This window comes from Microtus oregoni, unplaced genomic scaffold, assembly GCF_018167655.1.
Source record: "Microtus oregoni isolate MIOR12 unplaced genomic scaffold, Mior012 000023F_ref0000262, whole genome shotgun sequence".
Classification (NCBI taxonomy): Eukaryota; Metazoa; Chordata; class Mammalia; order Rodentia; family Cricetidae; genus Microtus; species Microtus oregoni.
Genome location: NW_024543082.1, coordinates 5909543 through 5930087, shown reverse-complemented (window position 1 = coordinate 5930087; position 20545 = coordinate 5909543). Strand labels below are relative to the sequence as shown.

The following is a 20545-nucleotide window of genomic DNA, read 5'->3' as shown; positions in this document are numbered from 1 at the left end:
ATAATAGCTAGAGGCCATACTGTTCACTTAGAACTTGGATGTCTTTTCAGCTGTTTCAACAGTGTTGGGGCTGAACGCAGCCCCTTGTGCATGCCAAGAAAGCACTGCCAAGCTGTGCATCTAGACTTTCATGTCTTTTTTTTAAGGTAGAGACTATATGTCAGGATGGGGGGAGTTGGGTGGGTACGACTATAATCTAAAGAGGAGAACTCTGAATTATTCAGAATATGAGCCAAACAACATTTTGTTCCTGGTTTTCATAGGCTTCACCTATAATGCACACACCTTTAGTATAGCAAATTTCAGAGGCATGCCATTTTTTATCTAACATTTTCCTTTCCTCATACAGGATGAGCACCCAAACCCAGGAAAGCCTTATAGTGGAACACGACGAACTGCATACTTGCCTGATAATCAGGAGGGAAGACACGTCTTGGATCTACTCAGAGAAGCCTTTATCAAAGGGCTGATTTTCACAATACGAGACTCTCGAGTACCAGGAATGTCTGATGTCGTTACATGGAATGGCATCAGTCATAAAACATCCACGTTTGGAGCACCAGGAAAGTAAGAGCGCTTTGAAATGTAATGGTTGCTGAACAAATTATAGGGAGTGTGAAGTGCTGCAGTATGAGGCTGTGGTATGAAACAACATACTAGCAGTAGATGTTAGCCCAGTGTCTTAGTTAGGGTCTGTTGCTGTGATAACCAAAAGCACCTAGGGAAGAAAGGGTGTATTTGGTTTACATCTCCTGAGTCATAGTCACTGAGGGAAGAGAGGAAGGAACTCAAAACAGGCAGGAAACTGGAGGAGCTGATGCAGAGGCAGTGGAAGAATGTTACTTCATGGCTTATGCCCCATGGCTTGTTCAATCAGCTTTCTTATACCCACCCATGACCACCAGCCCAGGACTGGCACTACTGACAATGGACTGGGCCTTTCCCACATCAATCACTAATTATGAAAATGAGCCAGGTGCTGGTAGCACATTCTTTAATTCCAGCTCAAGGAAGTCAGAGACAGTCATATCTCTGTGAGTATGAGGCCATCCTGGTCTACAAGAGCTAGTTCTAGGACAGTCTCCAAAGCTACAGTGAAAGCCCTGTCTCAAAAAACCAAAAAAAAAAAAAAAACAAAGAAAAAATACTAATCTATAATGATAACTTCAAAGAGAAAAAAATGGTTTGAGGTGGGTAGTGGTAGAATGTGCCTTGAATCCCAGAATTTGGGAGGCAGAGACATCTGGATATCTGAGTTTGAGGCTGTCTTGAAAAAAAAAATTGATCCCTCCAACCTTCTATTCTGCCATTCATAATATATGACTTGGTTATTAAATTTTGCATCAAAGCTGAGCAGTGGTGGTGCACACCTTTAATCCCAGTACTTAAGAGACAGAGGCAGGTGGATCTCTAGTTGGAGGCCAGTCTAGTCTGCAGACAGAATTTCATGACAGTCAGGTCTACACAGAGTAACCTTGTTTCTATGCCACTCCCAAAAATGCATCAAAAGATGGGGTTTCAGAACCCAAGATGAATGGTGCCCAAGTTGATTTAATTTTAATGTTTCATGTCAATTTGAAAGGTAGATCCTAAGAATACTTGCTTTGACTTTTAAAAAATGTTTGTTCTTATTTACGTTTTTGTTTTGCCTACATTTATGTCTGTGTGAGGCTGTCAGATCCCCCGAAGTTACAAACAGGTGTGAGCTGACATGTGGGTGTTGGGAATTTAACCAGGGTCTTCTGGAAGCACAGCCAGTGCTCTTAACCTCTGAGCCATGTCTCCAGCCCTGCTTTGATTTCTTTTAAGGTCATCTTACTCTTCCTCACTCACATCTTCCCATAAGTCCACAAAGAGGCTAAACTCACATGGATGAAACATGGTAGAAAGAAAGTCTTCATTATAAAGAGCCCCAAGATGGTGGGCGATGTATCCCAGGAAATCTGACTATACTTCATAAATCTCAGAGTTCCTGTACTTGTGGCATCCAAAAGAAAAATATCCTGAGACCTTGTCAAGTTTCCCATTTTGAAAGTCCTACTATAGTATGATTACCTTCTCTGTAGAATTTGAAAGTCCTACTATCGTATGATTACCTTCTCTGTAGAATTTGGCTTTTATAACATTATGTGCATCCGTACTTGGAATGAGCTAAGGTGTTAAGCAATGTGTGGAAAACAGATGCTGTTCAGTTAGCTGGACACTTCAGTGACTAGATACCAGCCACTGTCTGATTGCCTGAGGATGCTGGATCTCAGAATATTAGATGCTCAGATGTAAACTGTACAGATTTTGTTGTTGCTGTTTAGAGGCAGGGTCTCACTGTGTGGCCCAGGCTGGCTTCAGACTCACAGAGATCTGACTGCTGTCACCATCCCAGTGCTGGGATTAAAGGCCTGTACCACTATACCCGGCTATTGTACAGATTCTTGAGAATTATTTGGGGGGAAGCTAACAGGATTCCTTTTTCTTCATGCAGTTCTGGCTACCCCGATCCTCATTACCTGGCATGCGTCAAGGAGGAGCTGAAAGCAAAAGGAATTGAATTAGGAAAGCACTGGGAAGACGTCTGTCCACTTTCAAGAGAAATTTGTTTGGAGGCCGCAGTAGGATAGGCCTCAATCTTTGTGCAGAATAAACTTTGTAACAGTTTTCATGTTAAGTAGATGTAGTTTCTAATAAAAGCAGAAGTCTGCTTGCCGGTCATTTCTAGAGTGTTTCTCGTTCTTGGAAGGCAAAATATGAAGGGCATGTGCTGGGGAGATCATAACGTGAGAACACATGAGCTCAGACCCGCAGCACCATTGTAAGAGTTGGTGCGATGACATACACTTGTAAGATTAGCCCTGGCGAGTGGAGACGGAAGGATTCCTGGAGCTCACTGGCTAGTTAGTCTAGCCAAAACCAAACCATGGGCTCCAGGTTCACTGAGAGACCTTGTCTGAAGAAATCGGGTGCATCTGGGCAATGTGGCACATGCCTTTAATTCCAGGAATTGGGAGGCAGTGGCAGGCTATCCCAGGCCAACCTGGACTTCATAGCCCAAGTTCCAGGACAGCCAGGGCTATATAGTGAGACCCTGTCTCAAAACAAACAAAGCAAATTTGAGGGTAGACAGAAATAAAGACATCTAACATCACCCTCTGACCTCTAAATGCACCTGTAAACACACTCACACCTGTGCATACACAGAGAGAAAAGTTTTAGGACAGAAAAACATAAAGGATTTCAAATTTTTGCTGAGGAAGTCTGATCTCATTCTTGAGTTCTATCAGGGGTGCTGCCCAGTATGAAGTCACCTTCTGTATCTTTCATTGAACCTCTGGCAACTAGTAGACCCTCTCCTGCTGCTTGTTTTCTTGATACATGGTCTCTCTGTGCAGCTCTTGAACTCTCTTTGTGGACCAGATTGGTCTTGAATCTCTATCTGCCTGCATCAGCCTTCTGAGAGCTGGGGTTAAAGACTGGTGCTACATGCCTGATTGTATTTGTTTGTTTGTTTTATTTTTTTGTCATTGCCTTTTGCTTTTGGTTGATTTGGTTGATTTGGTTTTGGTGTTGGTACTTAAGCCCAACATCAATTTGTTCCATTCCAAGACCTTTGATCATGTTCCATGGCTATCTTTCTTGTAGAATGTTAGTTGTTTGGTTTTTACTTTAAAAGTAAAACCCTTGTGTAAATGTTAAAGTGAAACCATTGTGTAAATGGAAAGTTTAAAAACAGGATTGACTGGAAAAGACCACCACTTCCCTCCCTACAGTGAGAAATATGCCCACGAGGTCAGGCAACCTTTTATATTAAGTAGAACAGGAAGACTCTTGTGTGTCAGGATATAGAACCTTGTAGACAGTTGGTGCTTGGTGTGTATTTGTTGCTCAGCCAGGTTCAATTGCTATACATAAGGTTATGTAGTAGATCACCTGACATTTAGAAGGCCAACCCACCAGAGACTTATGCGTCTGCTGGAGGTTAAATTCACATTGTCACAGCCTGTGAAAAACACTGCCTTTTTAATTGCTGGCTATCTCCCCTGCAGTGTATTCCTTATGTTGGGCAGAGTTTTCCTGTGTTCTCTTAGTAGGATGACTTTTCCCCAAACTGTATATCCTCACAAATAAAATAAGACACTCAAACCTTTTGCCCCACACTGCCATAAAAAAATAAACTTAGAAGCCTGTTCTCTATAATTACCTCCCTGACAGGATGATTGGGCCAGAGGGAAGTCCTTCTGGAGAGATCACAGGAGGAAGTTTCACATAGTGGAATTGCAGGTGTCTAGCCTTGCTAGATCTTGTCCTTCAAGATTTATGATGAATTAGTGTGGTATTGCAAGTGTCTATCTTTGGAGTATCATAGTCCTTGAAGAGATCAATAGCACCTAGCTGACCAACCATGTCCAGATATTATTAATCACACTTAAGAAATGTAAAATAATGCACATATTCTTATTTTTTCTTTAGATCTCTCAGTATTTTTTGTAACCTATAGTGGCCTCTTTAAGAGACAGCTGGACGGCTGGAACGTTGCCACAGCTGCAGCTGCTGTTAACTGATAAGATTTTCTATGTATCTCAAAGAATACCTGTGTCCCCAAGAATCTGACTTGTAGCTTTTCATTAACAACAAATTGTTAGTGAATGGCTATATATTCGCTTGGGAATTTGTAACAGCTAAAGAAAGAAAATTGGAAGAGTAAAGAATGTAGAAGAATAAAGAATATAGAAAAATGAAGAAGCCTCACAGCCTTGGCTGCCAATGCTGACTTAGAAAGACCTCTTTTAAAGGATCCGTGGTGTCCCTGCTTACCACCAGCAAATGGAGCCCATAGCCCCCCAAAATGCTGACTACCAAAAAGCCATGCTTGAATATGTTCTTTTGTTTCTAGAATTTCTTTCCAAGCTTTTTCAGGTTTTAATTTTTTTCAGGTTTTTTATTTCCTCCTAAATTTTATTTTTGTTTGAATCTTCTTATTTATTGTATATCTGTAAAGCTTTTTAAAATAACTTTTAAAATAATACCAATCAAAATTTCTTCTTCCTTCTTTCCTCCCACTTTCCTCCTATTCCCCAACTCTTCCTCCCTCTCTCCCTCTCAGGTCCTGAGAGATGGCAGGGTACCCTGCCCTGTGGGAAGTCGAAGTTCCTCCCTGCTCAATCCAGGCTTAAAAAGGTATGCATCCAAATAAAATAGGATCCCCAAAGGCCAGTACATGCAGTAGAGAAAAATCCCAGTGCCATTATTATTGGCTTCTCGGTCTGCCCCAATTGTCTGCCACATTCAGAGAGTTCAGTTTGATCCCATGCTTATTCAGTCCCCGTGCAGCTGGATTTGGTGAGCTCCCATTAGCTCAAGCACACTGTCTTAGTGGGTGCACCAACACCTGGTGGTCCTGACTTCCTTGCTCATGTTCTCCCTCCTTCAGCTCTTCAACTGGACCTTGGGAGCTCAGTCCAGTCCTCTGGAGTGGGTCGCTGTCTCTATCTCCATCCATCACTGGACAGAGGTTCATATTCATATATTTGGGTCTGGGTTATCTCACACGGGATAGTGTTTTCTATTTCTATCCATTTGCATGCAAAATTCAAGATGTCACTCTTTTTTTCCTGCTGAGTAATACTCTAATGTGTAGATGTGCCATACTTTCTTTATCCATTCTTCCATTGAGCTATATCTAGGTTGTTTCTAGGTTCTGGCTATTACAAACAATGCTGCTATGGAACATGGTTGAACAAAAGTTTTTGTAGTATGATTGGGCAGCTCTTGGGTATAGGATTGTTTGGCTATCTTGGGTTTTTGTTTTTCCATACAAAATTGATTATTATTCTCTCAAGGTCTGTGAAGAATTTTGTTGGGATTTTGATGAGGATTGCATTGAATCTATAGATTGCCTTTGGTAGAATTGCCATTTTTCCTATGTTGATCCTACCAACCTAAGAGTATGGGAGATCCTTCCATTTTTCTGGTATCCTCTTCAATTTTTCTTCAAAGAATTAAAGTTTATGTCAATAGATCTTTCACTTCCTTGGTTAGCGTTACTCTGAGATATTTTGTGCTATTTATGGCTATCATGAAAGGTGATGTTTCTCTGATTTCCCTCTCTGCTTCTTTATACTTTGTGTATAGCAGGGCTACTGACTCATTTGAGTTGATCTTGTACCCTGCCACATCACCGAACATATTTATCAGCTGTAGGAGTTCTTTGATAGAATTTTTGTAGTCACTCATGTACACTATCATATCATCAGCAAAGAACTAAAGATTGACTTCTTCCTTTCCAATTCAAATCCCTTTGATCTCCTTATGTTATCTTATTGCTATTGATAGAACTTCAAGCACTATGTTGAAGAGATATTGAGAGAGTGGACAGACTTGTCTTCTTCCTGATTTTGTGGAATGGCTTTGAGTTTCTCTCCATTTAATTTGATGTTGGCTCTTGGCTTGCTCTATATTGCTTTTTTATATTTAGATATGATCCTTGTATCCCTAATCTATCCAAGACCTTTATCATAAAGGGGTGTCGCATTTTGTCAAATGCCTTTCAGCATCTAATGGAATGATCATATGTTTTTTTTCTTTCAGTTTATTTATATGATGGATTACACTGATAGATTTTTCATATATTGAACCAGCCCTGCATCTCTGGGATGAAACCTTCTTGAACATAATGGATAATTCCTTTTTGATGTGTTCTTGGATTCAGTTTGCCAGTATTTCATTGAGAATTTTTGCATCGATGTTCATGAGTGAGATTGGTCTGTAATTCTCTATCTTGATTGAGTATTTGTGTGGTTTTGGCATCAGGGTAACTGTAGCTTCATAAAAGGGGTTTGGCAATGACTCCTGTTTCTATTATGTGGAACTCATTAAGGAGTATAGGCATTAGCTCTTCTTGAAAGTTTTGATAGAATTCTGCACTAAAACCAACTGATCCTAGGCTTTTTTTGATTGGGAGGTTTTTGATGACAGCTTCTATTTCCTCCCAACTTACAGGTTTATTTAAATTGTTCACCTGCTCTTGATTTAATTTTGGTATACGTTATTTATCTTAAAAATGTCCATTTCTCTTACATTTTTCCAATTTTGTGGCATACATGCTTTTGTAGTAAGACCTAATAATTCTCTGAATTTCCTCAGTGTCTGTGGTTATATCCCCCTTTTCATTTCTGATCTTGTTAATTTCTTAATTTGAGTGTTCTCCCTCTTCCTTTTGATTAGTTTGGATAGGGGTTTGTCAATCTGGTTGACTTTTTTCAAAGAACCACTTCTTTGTTTCATTGATTCTTCGGATTATTTTGTGTTTCTATTTTGTTGATTTCAGCCCTCTGTTTGATTATTTCCAGTCTTCTACTTCTCCTGGATGTGTCTGCTTCTTTTTTCTGGAGCTTTCAGGTGTTCTATTAAGTCTCTAATGTGAGATTTCTCCATTTTCTTTATGTGGGCACTTAGTGCTATGAACTTTTCTCTTAGCACTGCTTTCATAGTTCCCATAGTTTGGGGTATGTTGTGTCTTTATTTTCATTGAATTTAAGGAAGACATTAATTTCTTTCTTCCTTGGTCCAGGGGTGGTTCAGTAGTTGACTCTTCTTTTTGCAACCCTTTACTCTGAGGTAATGTCTGTCTTTGAGGTTGAGGTGGGTTTCTTGTAAACAGCAGAATGTTGGATCCTGTTTTCGGATCCATTCTCTTAACCTGTGCCTTGTATTGGTGAATTGGATTCATTGATATTAAGTGATATTAATGACCATTGGTTGTTAACCCCAGTTATTTTTATGGTGGTGGTGTTTGTGTGTTTCTCTTCTTTGGTTGAGTTGGTGGAGAGTTGTCAGATATCTATGCTATTGTGGGTGTTGTTGGCTTCCTTGTGTTGAGGCTTTCCTTCTAGTACTTTCTGTAAGGCTGTGTTTGTGGATATGTATTGTTTAAATCTGTTTTTGTCCTGGAATATCTTGTTTTCTCCATCAATGGTGAATGCAAGCTTTGCTGGGTATAGTAGTGTTGGCTTACATCAATGGTCTCTTAGTGTCTGCAGCACATCTATCCAAGACCTTCTGGCTTTCATGGTTTTCATAGAGAAGTCGGGTGATAGGTTTCCCTTTATATGTTACTTGACCTTTTTCCTTTGCAGCTCTTAATATTCTTTCTTTATTCTGTATGTTTTGTGTTTTGTTTATTATATGGCTAATGGATTTTTTTTAATCCAGTCTATTTGGTGTTCTGTAAGCTTCTTGTACCTTCATAGGAATATCCTTTAGGTTGGGAAAGTTTTCTTCAATAATTTTGTTGAATATATTTTCTGGGCCTTTGAGCTGTAATTCTTCTCCTTCTTCTACCCCTATTATTCTTAGGTTTGGTCTTTTCATGGTGTTCCAGAGTTACTGGATGTTTTGTGTTAAGAATTTGTTGGATTTTCTGTTTTCTTTGATCAATACATTTATTTCCTCTATAGTATCTTCATCACCTAGATCCTTTCTTCTATCTCTTGTATTCTGTTGTTTTACTTGTCTATGTAGTTCCTGTTCATTTACCCATATTTTCCATATCCAGCCATCCCTCAGTTTGTGTTTTCTTTATTACCTCCATTTTGGTCTTCAGGTCTTGAACTCTTTCCTTTACCTGTTTGACTGGTTTGTTTTGTTGTTTTCCTGTGTATTTTTGAGGGATTTATTAATTTCTTCTAACTTATTGTTTGTCTTCTCTTCTATTTGTTTAAGGGAGTTTTTCATTTCCTGTTTAAGGCTCTCCATCATTTTCATAAGGTTACGTTTAAAGTTGATTTCTTCTACTTCTTCTGGGTTAGGATGTTGAAGTCTTTCTGTTGTGTGTTCACTGGATTCTGGTGTTACCATGTTGCTTTTCAGGATTGTGGAGGAATTCTTGTATTGGTGCCTGCCCACCTCTTTCTTCAAATGTGGCCAGCAGAGTCTTGGCATCCTGGACTAAACTTTGCTGTGGCTAATGATGTACTTGGGAGTTTTTCTTGGTCTGCCCTCTCTTAGATCCCTCAGCACAGGAGCAGGCCTCAGATTCCCTCCTCCCTGAAGCAGGCTGTGTTGTGGAATCCAAGGACCTCTCAGATGAAAAGGCAGGCTTGGGGGGGAAGGGTGGAATGGAGTAAAGATAGCCAGCAGCAGGCAACTCACCCCACTGGATGGCCAGAAAAGCTTTGGGAATTGGGGGTAGATTAGCTATGGCCTGTCATTATCCCTATTTACAGATACCAACAAATCTCAACAAAATAGAGAAAGCAGGAAGTTTTGAGGCAGAGGAGAGAAACAGAGTCAGTCACCAAGAATCAGAAGAACAAGAATCCAGCTAGGGAGAAGCTTAAAGACAACTGAATCCAGGCACTCTGCTGATCCATTCCAGACATTGTGCCCCTGGAAGCTTACTGCTTATGCTGTAGAGAGAGAGCTGCAAAGTCCTCACTGATACCTGTGAAATTCCAGAGACAAATGAGGATGTAGTCTGAAAACTCTGAGCAGGCACAGACAGCAGAATAGAATCCTCAGATATCCCAAGAGGCAAGAACTAGAATTCTGGACCTTTGTGGAGGAGGGTAACATGGAGAATGTACTATGTTTTTCTCACAGAGATATCAAAATTAATGTAGACTGAGCTTTGCCAGGACCATGCCCATATACTCCCACTCAGCATAGCTTACTATGGTGTTGATAATGAAATTCTTTATGGAATTAATGTAATTTTATTTTTGTATGGGAAAATAAATGGAAAAGAGTATCAAAATGGTATTCTAGACACCAAAGAAGTTATGATACAAATTTGGAGTTTTATAAATATGGAGGAAATAGGCATTAAAAATCCACACCTCCCACCATTCTCTGCAAAATAACTTACAGGTAGATTAATGATGGGGGAAGCCTTGTTAGCCAATCATCTTTAAGAAGTGGAATCTAGTTAAGGCGTGGCTTCCTGGAGCCCAGGAGAAAAACTGGGACTGATCAGGTACTTGCTCTCTCTGGGTAATTCCCATGGGATACATTGGAACTTTGACTTTCCGTTCTTGTAGCATGAGTTTCCCCTTATAAGTAAAAATATAACTGTTTTTCTTTAAGCTAGCCTGGTTATTTCCCAAATCGAGCTATCTTCTACAGTTGGTGCCTGGTTCATGGCACCACTAGAGTCTCTGGTGGCTCTGGCCAGCATAGAATTCCTGCATATTGGCCGCTGCTACAGCCTGACTTCTGGTTCCCTGCAATCACGGAAGCTCAAGCAGTGCAGCAGGGAGTTGCAGGAGGCCAAGGTAGAAAAGGCCGAGGAGCTCATGACCAGCACTGCCACCACCACTGGGGGCAAGAACTGAGGAGCTCACACCCAGCCCAGCTCTGTCATGCCACTGCCGGCAACACACCCTCCTTCCTGAGCAGGAGGCATCTGCCTCCCTCTGCTGACTGTCTTGTGAGGCTGTTGAACAGCCACAGACATCCACAGAGCATACAGTCTGTGATTTATCTTTCAACATTTTGCTCTAAAATCAGATTTCAGACCAGCCATGTGAGCACTGCTATGCCCTGCAGAGTTAGTTTTGTAAGTGGCAGGTAATGGTTATTGCACCTACTCCAGCTAATTAAACCACAGGTGAGATTTATAATTCATAAGTTGCTGATTGAAAAAGGCAATATGTCAGACAACCTAACTTTCCAAGTTTTAATAGCCTCTTCACTTACTCCATGTGTAAGGTTTTACAAAATATATGTGATGTACCTTCTACATCCACTATTTTTATTTCTGGGGCTTAGTCTTGTCCTCAATATTTTTTCTTAAAAATATTGTTTGACAATAGGGCCAAAAATGAGGCATTTTTAGAAATGGTTCAGTTGTTACAGACTGAATCCAGGCTACTAATGAAAGAAGTTGGGAATCTGAAGAAGGACACGACCACCTTAACTAACAATATTCAGTCAACTGAGGTACTTTTAGAAATGGTACAGACTAGTACGAAACTTCTTGAAGAGGAGGGTGTACATCTAAAGGAGAATACAAACACTTTGACTAACAAAACTCAGTTGAGTGAGGTACTTTTATAAGTGGTATAGACTGACAACAAACTTCTCAAAAAAGAGATTGTACATCTGAAAGACGATTCTAAGAATTTAACTAACAAGAACCGGTCAACTGAGATGCTTTTTTAAATGGTACAGACTGATAGTAATTTATTTAAAGGGAGATTCAGCACTCTGGAGAAGGAAACAGTCACTTTGACACATAAAACCCAATCAATGACAGTGGATGCTGAAACATTATTTGAGAGAATTTGCACTGTTGAATGTATTAATTGGATTCTGTGAAGGAGGTATCACAGATTGACTGATAGAATATCTCTCCAAGAAGGTAATATGCATGCCATGAAGATTATTTTTAAGGATGAGACATTATCTCTACTGGACAGACTTTATTCCTTGGAATCCTCAATGAGATCATTAGAGTAGAACACTGGACAGGGGGTCCAGACATTACAAAAGGCTGTGGTAAACAGATTTGAAATGATTGAGGAAATAATTGAATTTGATGACCAGGAACAAAAGGTAAACAGGCAAAATTTAACATCATCAGTATATAAAAATCTCCAAAATAGCTTCCCCAGAGTTCTACCTGTCTTTCCAGTAATAACACCTGAAAAAGTATCTTGCTCCAAGTACCATTAGGTTGTCAAAGAATGCATATGGGAGCCCATATGTATGACTGATCTAAAAGAAATTAAGCAATTGTGGATTATGGAATACATTTGTCCTTTGTTAGGGAAGTGGTCAAAACATGGACTTTCAGTAGCAAGGCCATGCCTCAAGATTGGGCTCAGTTAACCTCAGCAGTCCTATAAAGTGGACCACAATTGCTTTGGAGATGCTATCTTAAAGAGGAAGCGAAAATTTTATAGCAACAAGAAAAAGCAAAAATACATGAGATTTCCCTAGATCAAATTCTAGGTGAAGGACTTTACTCTGATCCTCAGGATCAAGCTCTTTATGATGACCACACCTTTTCCCTATGTAGCACAGCAGTTTTAAAGGCTTGAGATAGAATTCAGGAACTAGGAAAGAGAATTGAATCATATCTTAGGGTTAAACAGGGTCAGAATGAGCCTTTTAGTGACTTGTTGCAAAGATTAACTAGGGCTGTACAAATTAGGGTAACTGACCAAGAAGCCAGATGTATAACAATTGAATCTTTGGCTTATGAGACTGCCAACATAGAGTGCAAAAGGATCCTTGGGCCTTTAAAGATCAGATCAGCACCCATGGATAAATGGGCTTGCATACTATGAATATCAAGACACTTGACTATAGCACTGAAGCTTGGGTAGGAGAAGCAATTTGCAATAGTAAGAGAAGACATCAAAATACCAAATATTTTAATTGTGGTCGAATGGGAAATCTGAGAAGGGAATGTAGACAATGGATTTTTATGAATAATACCTCCTCTGGGAATGACAGAAATAGGAGGAATCAGCCTTCAGATGTATGTAGGAGGTGTGTGGCAAAGGTCGACATTGGACCAATGAATGTGGGTCAATGAAAGATAGACAAGTCATCCTGATTCCATTGGGAAACACTGTGGGGTCCTCTCAGAGGCTCCCATGATGAATGTGGTCCAGTCATTCTCATTTACTGTGAAGAACGTGTCTCACCAGGAAAATTAAAAAATCTAATGCGGGACTGGAGAGATAACTCAGAGATCTTCCAGAGGTCCTGAGTTGAATTCCCAGCAACCACATGGTGGCTCACAACCATCTGTAATGAGATCTGGTGCCCTCTTCTGGCCTGCAAGTACACATGCAAGCAGAATGCTGTATATGTAATAAATAAATAAATCTTTTTTAAAAAAAGAAAAAATCTAATGCCTGCTATAAAAAGCAATACTGATCTAAATGATGGGATAAATGTGGAGGATGAGTCAAGAACTCTGATAGGACAGAGGACTGATAGGAAAGTAAATTTTGGCACACTTCTATAAATGAACAAATACCAAAGCTAAGACTGTGTATAAATGGCAATTTTATTGAAGGCTTATTAGACACGGGTGCTGATGTAAGTATCATTACTCCAGAATCTTGGCATCTAAATTGGACTCTTAAGGAGGTAGATGTTCAGTTCTGGGGAATTGGAACCCTATCTTGGGTAAGACAAAGCACGAGATGGATTCATAGGGCTAGAAGGGCAAATAGGAAAACTAAGGCCATATATATCGCCAATATTGTAGTGAATTTGTGGGTTTATGACCAATTGTAGCATTGCAACAGCCAGATTAACATTTCTACAGCCCCAAAAACATATATTTCTGAGGAAAATGTTAGAAGATATTACAGACAACAGACACTGGACATTCAGACTGTACAAGAACACAAAGCAATTGATAACCCTTCAGATGTACCAACAATCCTGCCTTTAAGCTGGTTGACCGAAAAGCAAATATGGGTTAAGCAGTGGCCCCTACCTGAGGAAAAGTTGCAGTCTTTAGAACAGCTTATATAGGAGCAACTAGATGCTTGACATATAGAAGAATCACCAGTTCTTGGAATTTTCCTGAATTTGTTGTTAAGAAGAAATCTGGAAAATGGAGAATGGTGACATATTTTACAACTCTCAACAAGGTTTTTCAACCTATGGGCCCTCTGCAATCTGGAATTCGTCTTCCCTCTCTGTTACCAAAGGGATGACCTCTCATTGTTATTGGTTTAAAGAATTTTTTCTTTCTTCACTATAACTTTACAAGAAAAAGTACCTACTTAAAATAATTCTCAGCATATTAGGAGATATCAATGTACTTCCTTTCCACAAGGAATGCTCAATAGCCCCAGCCTATACCAATACTTTGTCAGCCAGCCAGCCATTGGAAATAATATGTAAACAATTTTCTAAGTCTATAATTTACCATTACATGGATGTCATTTTATTATCTGATTCTAAATACTTTAGAAAGGATGTTTGAAGAAGTAAAGAAAGTTTTGCCAAAAAAAGGAGAAAGTTTTGCCTAAATGGTGATTACAAATTGCTCCTAATAAGATTCAAAGAGGTGATTGATTCTGTTAATTACTTAGGTTATAGAATAGGTTTACAGAAAATTAAAACTTAAAAGGCACAAATTAGGAGAGACCAGTTACTGACTCTTAATGACTTTCAAAGATTATTAGGAGACATTTCCAGTCTATGACCAGCTGTTGGGATAACACCTGATTTAATAATTCATTTAAACAAAACCTTAGAGGGTGATAAAGAATTAAATAGTCCCAGAGAATTAACAGCTGAAGCAGAAAAGGAATTGATGATTATTGAGGAAAAATTGCAAGAGGCACATGTGGATAGAGTGAATCCAAATCTTTATTGTATTCTAGTCATATTGCCTTCCAGAATTTCTCCTAATTTCTCTGACATGAATATTAATGCAGAGGGATGATATTATCTTAGAATGGATCTTTTTACCACATAAACCAAGTAAAAAAATTAAAAACTTATGTGGAAAAAAGTATCTGAATTAAATATAAAAGGGAAATTGAGATTTTATCAATTAGCAGGTATAGACCCAGCAGAGATTATAGAGCCTTTTACTGCTGATAAAATAAAAAAAGTTATGGGAAGACAATAACCCTGGCAAAGAGCTTGTGCTATTTTTGGGGGAGAAATTAACAGTAATTATCCCCAAAGCAGCAGACTTATCCTTATAAAGAGAACTTCTTTGATTCTTCTTCGGATTGTATGTGATGCACCAGTAACTGGACATTTTATACTGTACATTCTATAATGATGCAAATAAATCAGTGAAGGCAGATTACAGATGAGAAGAATTAAGTAAGATAGAATAAAGCCCTTATAATTCTGTCCAAAAGGCAGAATTATATGCTACTCTTATGTTACTAAGGCATTTTTAAAAACCTCTCAATGTAGTTACTGATTCAAAATATGCAGAAAGAGTTATCTTGCATATTGAAACTGCTGAATTTATACCAGATGATACAGAATTGATTTCATTATTCATCCAGGTGCAAGACATAATCAGGAATAGGCTTTGTCCTATATATATAACATACATCCAATCCCATATGGGTCTGCCAGGTCCTCTAGCACGAGGTAATGCAGAAATTGATTAATTATTGATTGGAAATGTGTTGCAGGCCTCTGAATTTCACAAAAAACATCATGTCAATAGCAATGGTTTAAAGAAAGCATTTTCTGTTACATGGCAACAAGCTAAGGAGATTACAAAGTGGTATCCTACTTGCTCTTTTTATAATCAAACACCATTGCCTGCAGGGAGTAACCCAAAGGGTACTCAGAGGAATGAGATTTGGCAGATTGATGTGTTCTACTTAACAGAATTTGGTAAATTAAAATATGTATACCACACCATAAACACATATTCAGATTTTCAATGGGCAACTGCCTTGATCTCAGAAAAGGATGATTTAGTAATCATATATTTATTGGAAGTTATGTTCATCATGGGTATACCTACACAAATAAAGACAGACAATGATCCGGCATATGTTTCTATAAAAATGAAGCAGTTTTTTGCTTATTATAAAATAAAACACATTACAGATATCCCAAAAAATCCTACAGATCAGGCAGTTATATAAAGGTCAAATTGCACTATAAAGGATATGCTGAACTAACAGAAAGAGATGGAAAATACACCCCAGAAATATATTGCATAATGCTTTATTAACCTTGAATTTACTTAACACTAATGAGAAAGGAACATGAGCAGCAGAGAATCATTGGATAATGAAAAAAACGTCTGAACTGAATCATCCAGTATATTTCAAGGATGTGTTGACCTCACAATGAAAACCAGGAAATGTGCTACGCTGGGGAAGGGGTTTCACTCTTGTTTCCACAGGAGAAGAAAAACTATGGATACCATCAAAATCAATAAAGATTCTCTTTGTAAAGGAGAGACCTTTTTTTAAAAATTTTTTTTGTTTATTTTTTTTAGTTGTTGCAAAAAAAAATTTGTGCCTCCTCCCCGTTTCCCATTTCCCTCCCCTTCCTTTCACTCATCGCTCCCTCCCCCCCACTCCCCTACCCGTCTCCCTCTCCCCCCTCTCCATTCCCCCTCCCTCTCTAGAACGAAGAGCAGTCCAGATTCCCTGCCCTGCAGGAAGTCCAAAGTCCTCCCACTTCTATCCAGGACCAGGAAGGTGAGCATCCAAACAGGCTAGGCTCCTACAAAGCCAGTTCATGTATTAGGATCGAAACCTAGTGCCATTGTCCTTGGTTTCTCATCAGCCTTCATTGTCTGCCACGTTCTGAAAGTCCAGTTTCATCCCATGTTTATTCAGTCCCAGTCCCGCTGGCCTTGGTGAGCTCCTAATAGATCAGTTCCACTGTCACAGTGGGTGGGTGCACCCCTCGTGGTCCTGACTTCCTTGCTCATGTTCTCCCTCCTTCTGCTCCTCATTTGGATCTTAAGTGCTCAGTCCGGTGCTCCAATTTGGGTCTCTGTCTCTATCTTGATCCATCGCCAGATAAAGGTTCTAAGGTGATATGCAAGATATTCATCAGTATGGCTATAGGATAGGGTCATTTCAGGTTCCCTCTCCTCAGTTGCTCAAGGTACTAGCTGGGGACATCTCCCTGGATACCTGCGAGCCACTCTAGAGTCAAGTCTCTTGCCAACCCTAAGATGACTCCCTTAATTAGGATATATATTTCTCTGCTCCCGTGTCCACCCTTCCTTTATCCCAACCATCCCATTCCCCCAAGCTCCAACCATTCTCCCCTTCTCATGGTTCTCACTCCATTTCCCCTTAGCCCAAAGCCACCACACCCCCAAGTTCCCAGGTTTTGCCCTGCAATCTTGTCTACTTCCCATATACAGGCAGATGACTATATGTTTTTCTTTGGGTTCACCTTCTAATTTAGTTTCTCTAGGATCACAAATTATATGCTCAATGTCCTTTATTTATGGCTAGAAACCAATTATGAGTGAGTACATCCCATGTTCATTTTTTTGGGCCTGGGATACCTCACTCAGGATAGTTTCTATTTCCATCCATTTGCATGCAAAATTCAAGAAGTCATTGTTTTTTACCGCTGAGTAGTACTCTAATATGTATATATTCCACACTTTCTTCATCCATTCTTCCATTGAAGGGCATCTAGGTTGTTTCCAGGTTCTGGCTATTACAAATAATGCTGCTTTGAACATAGCTGAACAAATGCTTTTGTCATATGATAGGGCATCTCTTGGGTATATTCCCAAGAGTAGTATTACTGGATCTTGAGGTAGGTTGATCCCGAATTTCCTGAGAAATCACCACACTGATTTCCAAAGTGGTTCCACAAGTTTGCATTCCCACCAGCAATGGATGAGTGTGCCCCTTACTCCACAACCTCTCCAGCAAAAGCTATCTTTGGTGTTTTTTATTTTAGCCATTCTGACAGGTGTAAGATGATATCTCAAAGTTGTTTTGATTTGCATTTCCCTGATTGCTAAGGAAGTTGAGCACGACCTTAAGTGTCTTTTGGCCATTTGAACTTCTTCTGTTGAGAATTCTCTGTTCAGTTCAGTGCCCCATTTTTTAATTGGGTTAATTAGCATTTTAAAGTCTAGTTTCTTGAGTTCTTTATATATTTTGGAGCTCAGACCTTTGTCTGTTGTAGGGTTGGTGAAGATCTTCTCCCAGTCAGTGGGTTGCCTTTTTGTCTTAGTGACAGTGTCCTTTGCTTTACAGAAGCTTCTCAGTTTCATCATGTCCCATTTATTCAATGTTGTCCTTAATGTCTGTGCTGCTGGGGATATGCGTAGGATGTGATCACCTGTGCCCATATGTTGTAGAGTACTTCCCACTTTCTCTTCTTTCAGGTTCAGTGTGTTCAGCCTGACATTAAGGTCTTTAATCCATTTGGACTTGATTTTTGTGCATGACGATAGATATGGATCTATTTTCATTCTTCTATAGGTTGACAACCAGTTATGCCAGAACCATTTGATGAAGATGCTTTCTTTCTTCCATTGAATACTTTCATCTCCTTTATCAAAAATCAGGTGTTCATAGGTTTGTAAGGTAAAATCTGGGTCTTCTACTCTATTCCATTGATTGACTTCTCGTTTTTTATGCCAATACCAAGCTGTTTTCAATACTGAAGCTCTGTAATACAGTTTGAAGTCAGGGGCGGTAACGCCTCCAGATGTTCCTTTATTGTATAAGATTGTTTGGGCTATCCTGGGTTTTTTGTTTTTCCATATAACGTTGATTAATGTCCTCTCAAGATCTGTGAAGAATTTCAATGGGGTTTTAATGGGAATTGCATTAAATCTATAAATTGCCCTTGGTAGAATTGCCATTTTTACTATGTTGATCCTCCAAATCCAAGAGCAAGGGAGATCCTTTCATTTTCTGGTATCCTCCTCAATTTCTTTCTTCAAGGACTTAAACATCCTTGGTTAGAGTTACCTCAAGATATTTTATGCTATTTGTGGCTATCGTGAAAGGTGATGCTTCTCTGATTTCCCTCTCTGCTTCCTTATCCTTTGTGTATAGGATGGCAACTGATTTTTTGGAATTGATCTTGTATCCTGCCACACTACTAAAGGTGTTTATTAGCTGGAGGTTTTGGGGACGCTCATGTACACTATCATATCATCTGCAAATAATGAAAGTTTAGCTTCTTCCTTTCCAATTCGAATCCCTTTGATCCCCTTATGTTGTCTTATTGCTATTGCTAGAACTTCAAGCACTATATTGAAAAGGTATGGAGACAGTGGACAGCCTTGTCGTGTTCCTAATTTTAGTGCGAAGGCTTTGAATTTCTCCCCATTTAATTTGATGTTAGCTGTCAGCTTGCTATAAATAGGTTTTATTATAGTTAGGTATGACCCATGTATCCCTAATCTCTCTAAGACCTTTATCATAAAGGGATGTTGAATTTTTTCAAATGCTTTTTCAGCATCTAATGAAATGATCATATGGTTTTTTCCTTTCAGTTTATTTATATGATGGAATACATTGATAGATTTTCATATGTTGAACCAGCCCTGCATCCCTGGGATGAAGCCTACTTGATCATAATGGGTAACTTTTCTAATGTGTTCTTGGATTCAGTTTGCCAGTATTTTATTGAGGATTTTCACATCAATGTTCATGAGTGAGATTGGCCTGTAATTCTCTTTCTTGGTTGAGTCTTTGTGTGGTTTTGGTATCAGAATAACTGTAGCTTCATAAAAGGAGTTTGGCAATGATGTTTCTGTTTCTATATTGTGAAATACATTAAGGAGTATAGGTATTAGGTCTTCTTGGGAGTTCTGGTAGAACTCTGCATTGCAACCGTCTGGACCTGGGCTTTTTTTGATAGGGAGGTTTTTTATAAAAACTTCTAATATTTTGCAACTAACAGGTCTATTTAGATTGTTCACCTGGTCCTAGTCTAACTTTAGTATATGGTTCTTATCTAAAAAAGTGTCCATTTCTTTAACATTTTCCAATTTTGTGGCATACAGGCTTTTGTAGTAAGATCTAATGATTTTCTGAATTTCCTCTGTGTCTGTGGTTATGTCTCCCTTTTCATTTCTGATCTTGTTAGTTTGTGTATTCTCTCTCTGCCGTTTGATTAGTTTGGATAGGGGTTTATCAATCTTGTTGATTTTCTCCAAGAACCAGCTTTTTGCTTCATTGATTCTTTGGATTGTTTTCTGTGTTTCTATTTTGTTGATTTCAGCCCTTAGTTTGATTATTTCCAGTCTTCTACTCCTCCTAGAAGAGTCTGCTTCTTTTTTTTTCTAGAGCTTTCAGGTGGGCAGTTAAGTCTCCAATGTGTGTTTTCTCCATTTTCTTTAAGTGGGCACTCAGTGCTATGAACTTTCCGCTTAGGACTGCTTTCATTGTGTCCCATAGGTTTGAGTATGTTGAGTCTTTATTTTCATTGAATTCAAGAAAGACTAATTTCTTTCTTGATCCAGGTGTGGTTCAGTAGTTGACTGTCCAGTTTCCATGAGTTTGTAGGCTTTCTGGGGGTAGCATTGTTGTTGAATTCTAACCAATCCATGGTGATCTGATAAGACACAGGTAGTTACTAATATTTTTTTGTTACTGTGTAAGTTTGCTTTGTTACCGAGTATGTGGTCAATTTTTGAGAAGGTTCCATGAGCTGCAGAGAAGAAGGTATATTCTTTCCTATTTGGGTGGAATGATCTGTAGATGTCTGTTAAGTCCATTTGATTCATTACCTCCCTCAATCCTCTTTTTTCTCTGTTAGGTTTTTGTCTGATTGACCTGTCCATTGGTGAGAGAGGAGTGTTAAAATCTCCTACTATTAGTGTGTGTAGTTTGATGACTGCCTTGTGTTTTAGTAATATTTCTTTTACGTAAGTGAGTGCTTTTATATTAGGGGCATAGATATTCAGGTTTGAGACTTCATCCTGATGAATTGTTCCTGTTATGAGTAAAAAAAATGTCCTTCTCCATCTCTTCTGATTGATTTTAGTTTGAAGTCAACTTTGTTAGAAATTAGTATGGCCACACCTGCTTGTTTCTTAGGTCCATTTGCTTGATTAACCTTTTCCCAGCCCTTTACTCTGAATAGATGTCTG

The 20545-nt window shown here is 39.1% G+C and overlaps 1 protein-coding gene across 1 annotated transcript in view; it reads left to right on the top strand.

The window, feature by feature from the left end:
• Positions 1 to 2829, top strand: part of LOC121462053 (protein mono-ADP-ribosyltransferase PARP14-like) — a 31846-nt gene extending 29017 nt beyond the window's left edge. Inside the window, exons 15-16 of the mRNA XM_041673474.1 lie at positions 350 to 567; positions 2480 to 2829. Coding sequence (XP_041529408.1) covers positions 350 to 567; positions 2480 to 2615 — 354 coding nt within the window. The 3' untranslated portion in view covers positions 2616 to 2829. The remainder of the gene's footprint in view (positions 1 to 349; positions 568 to 2479) is intronic.
• Positions 2830 to 20545: the final 17716 nt, after the last annotated feature.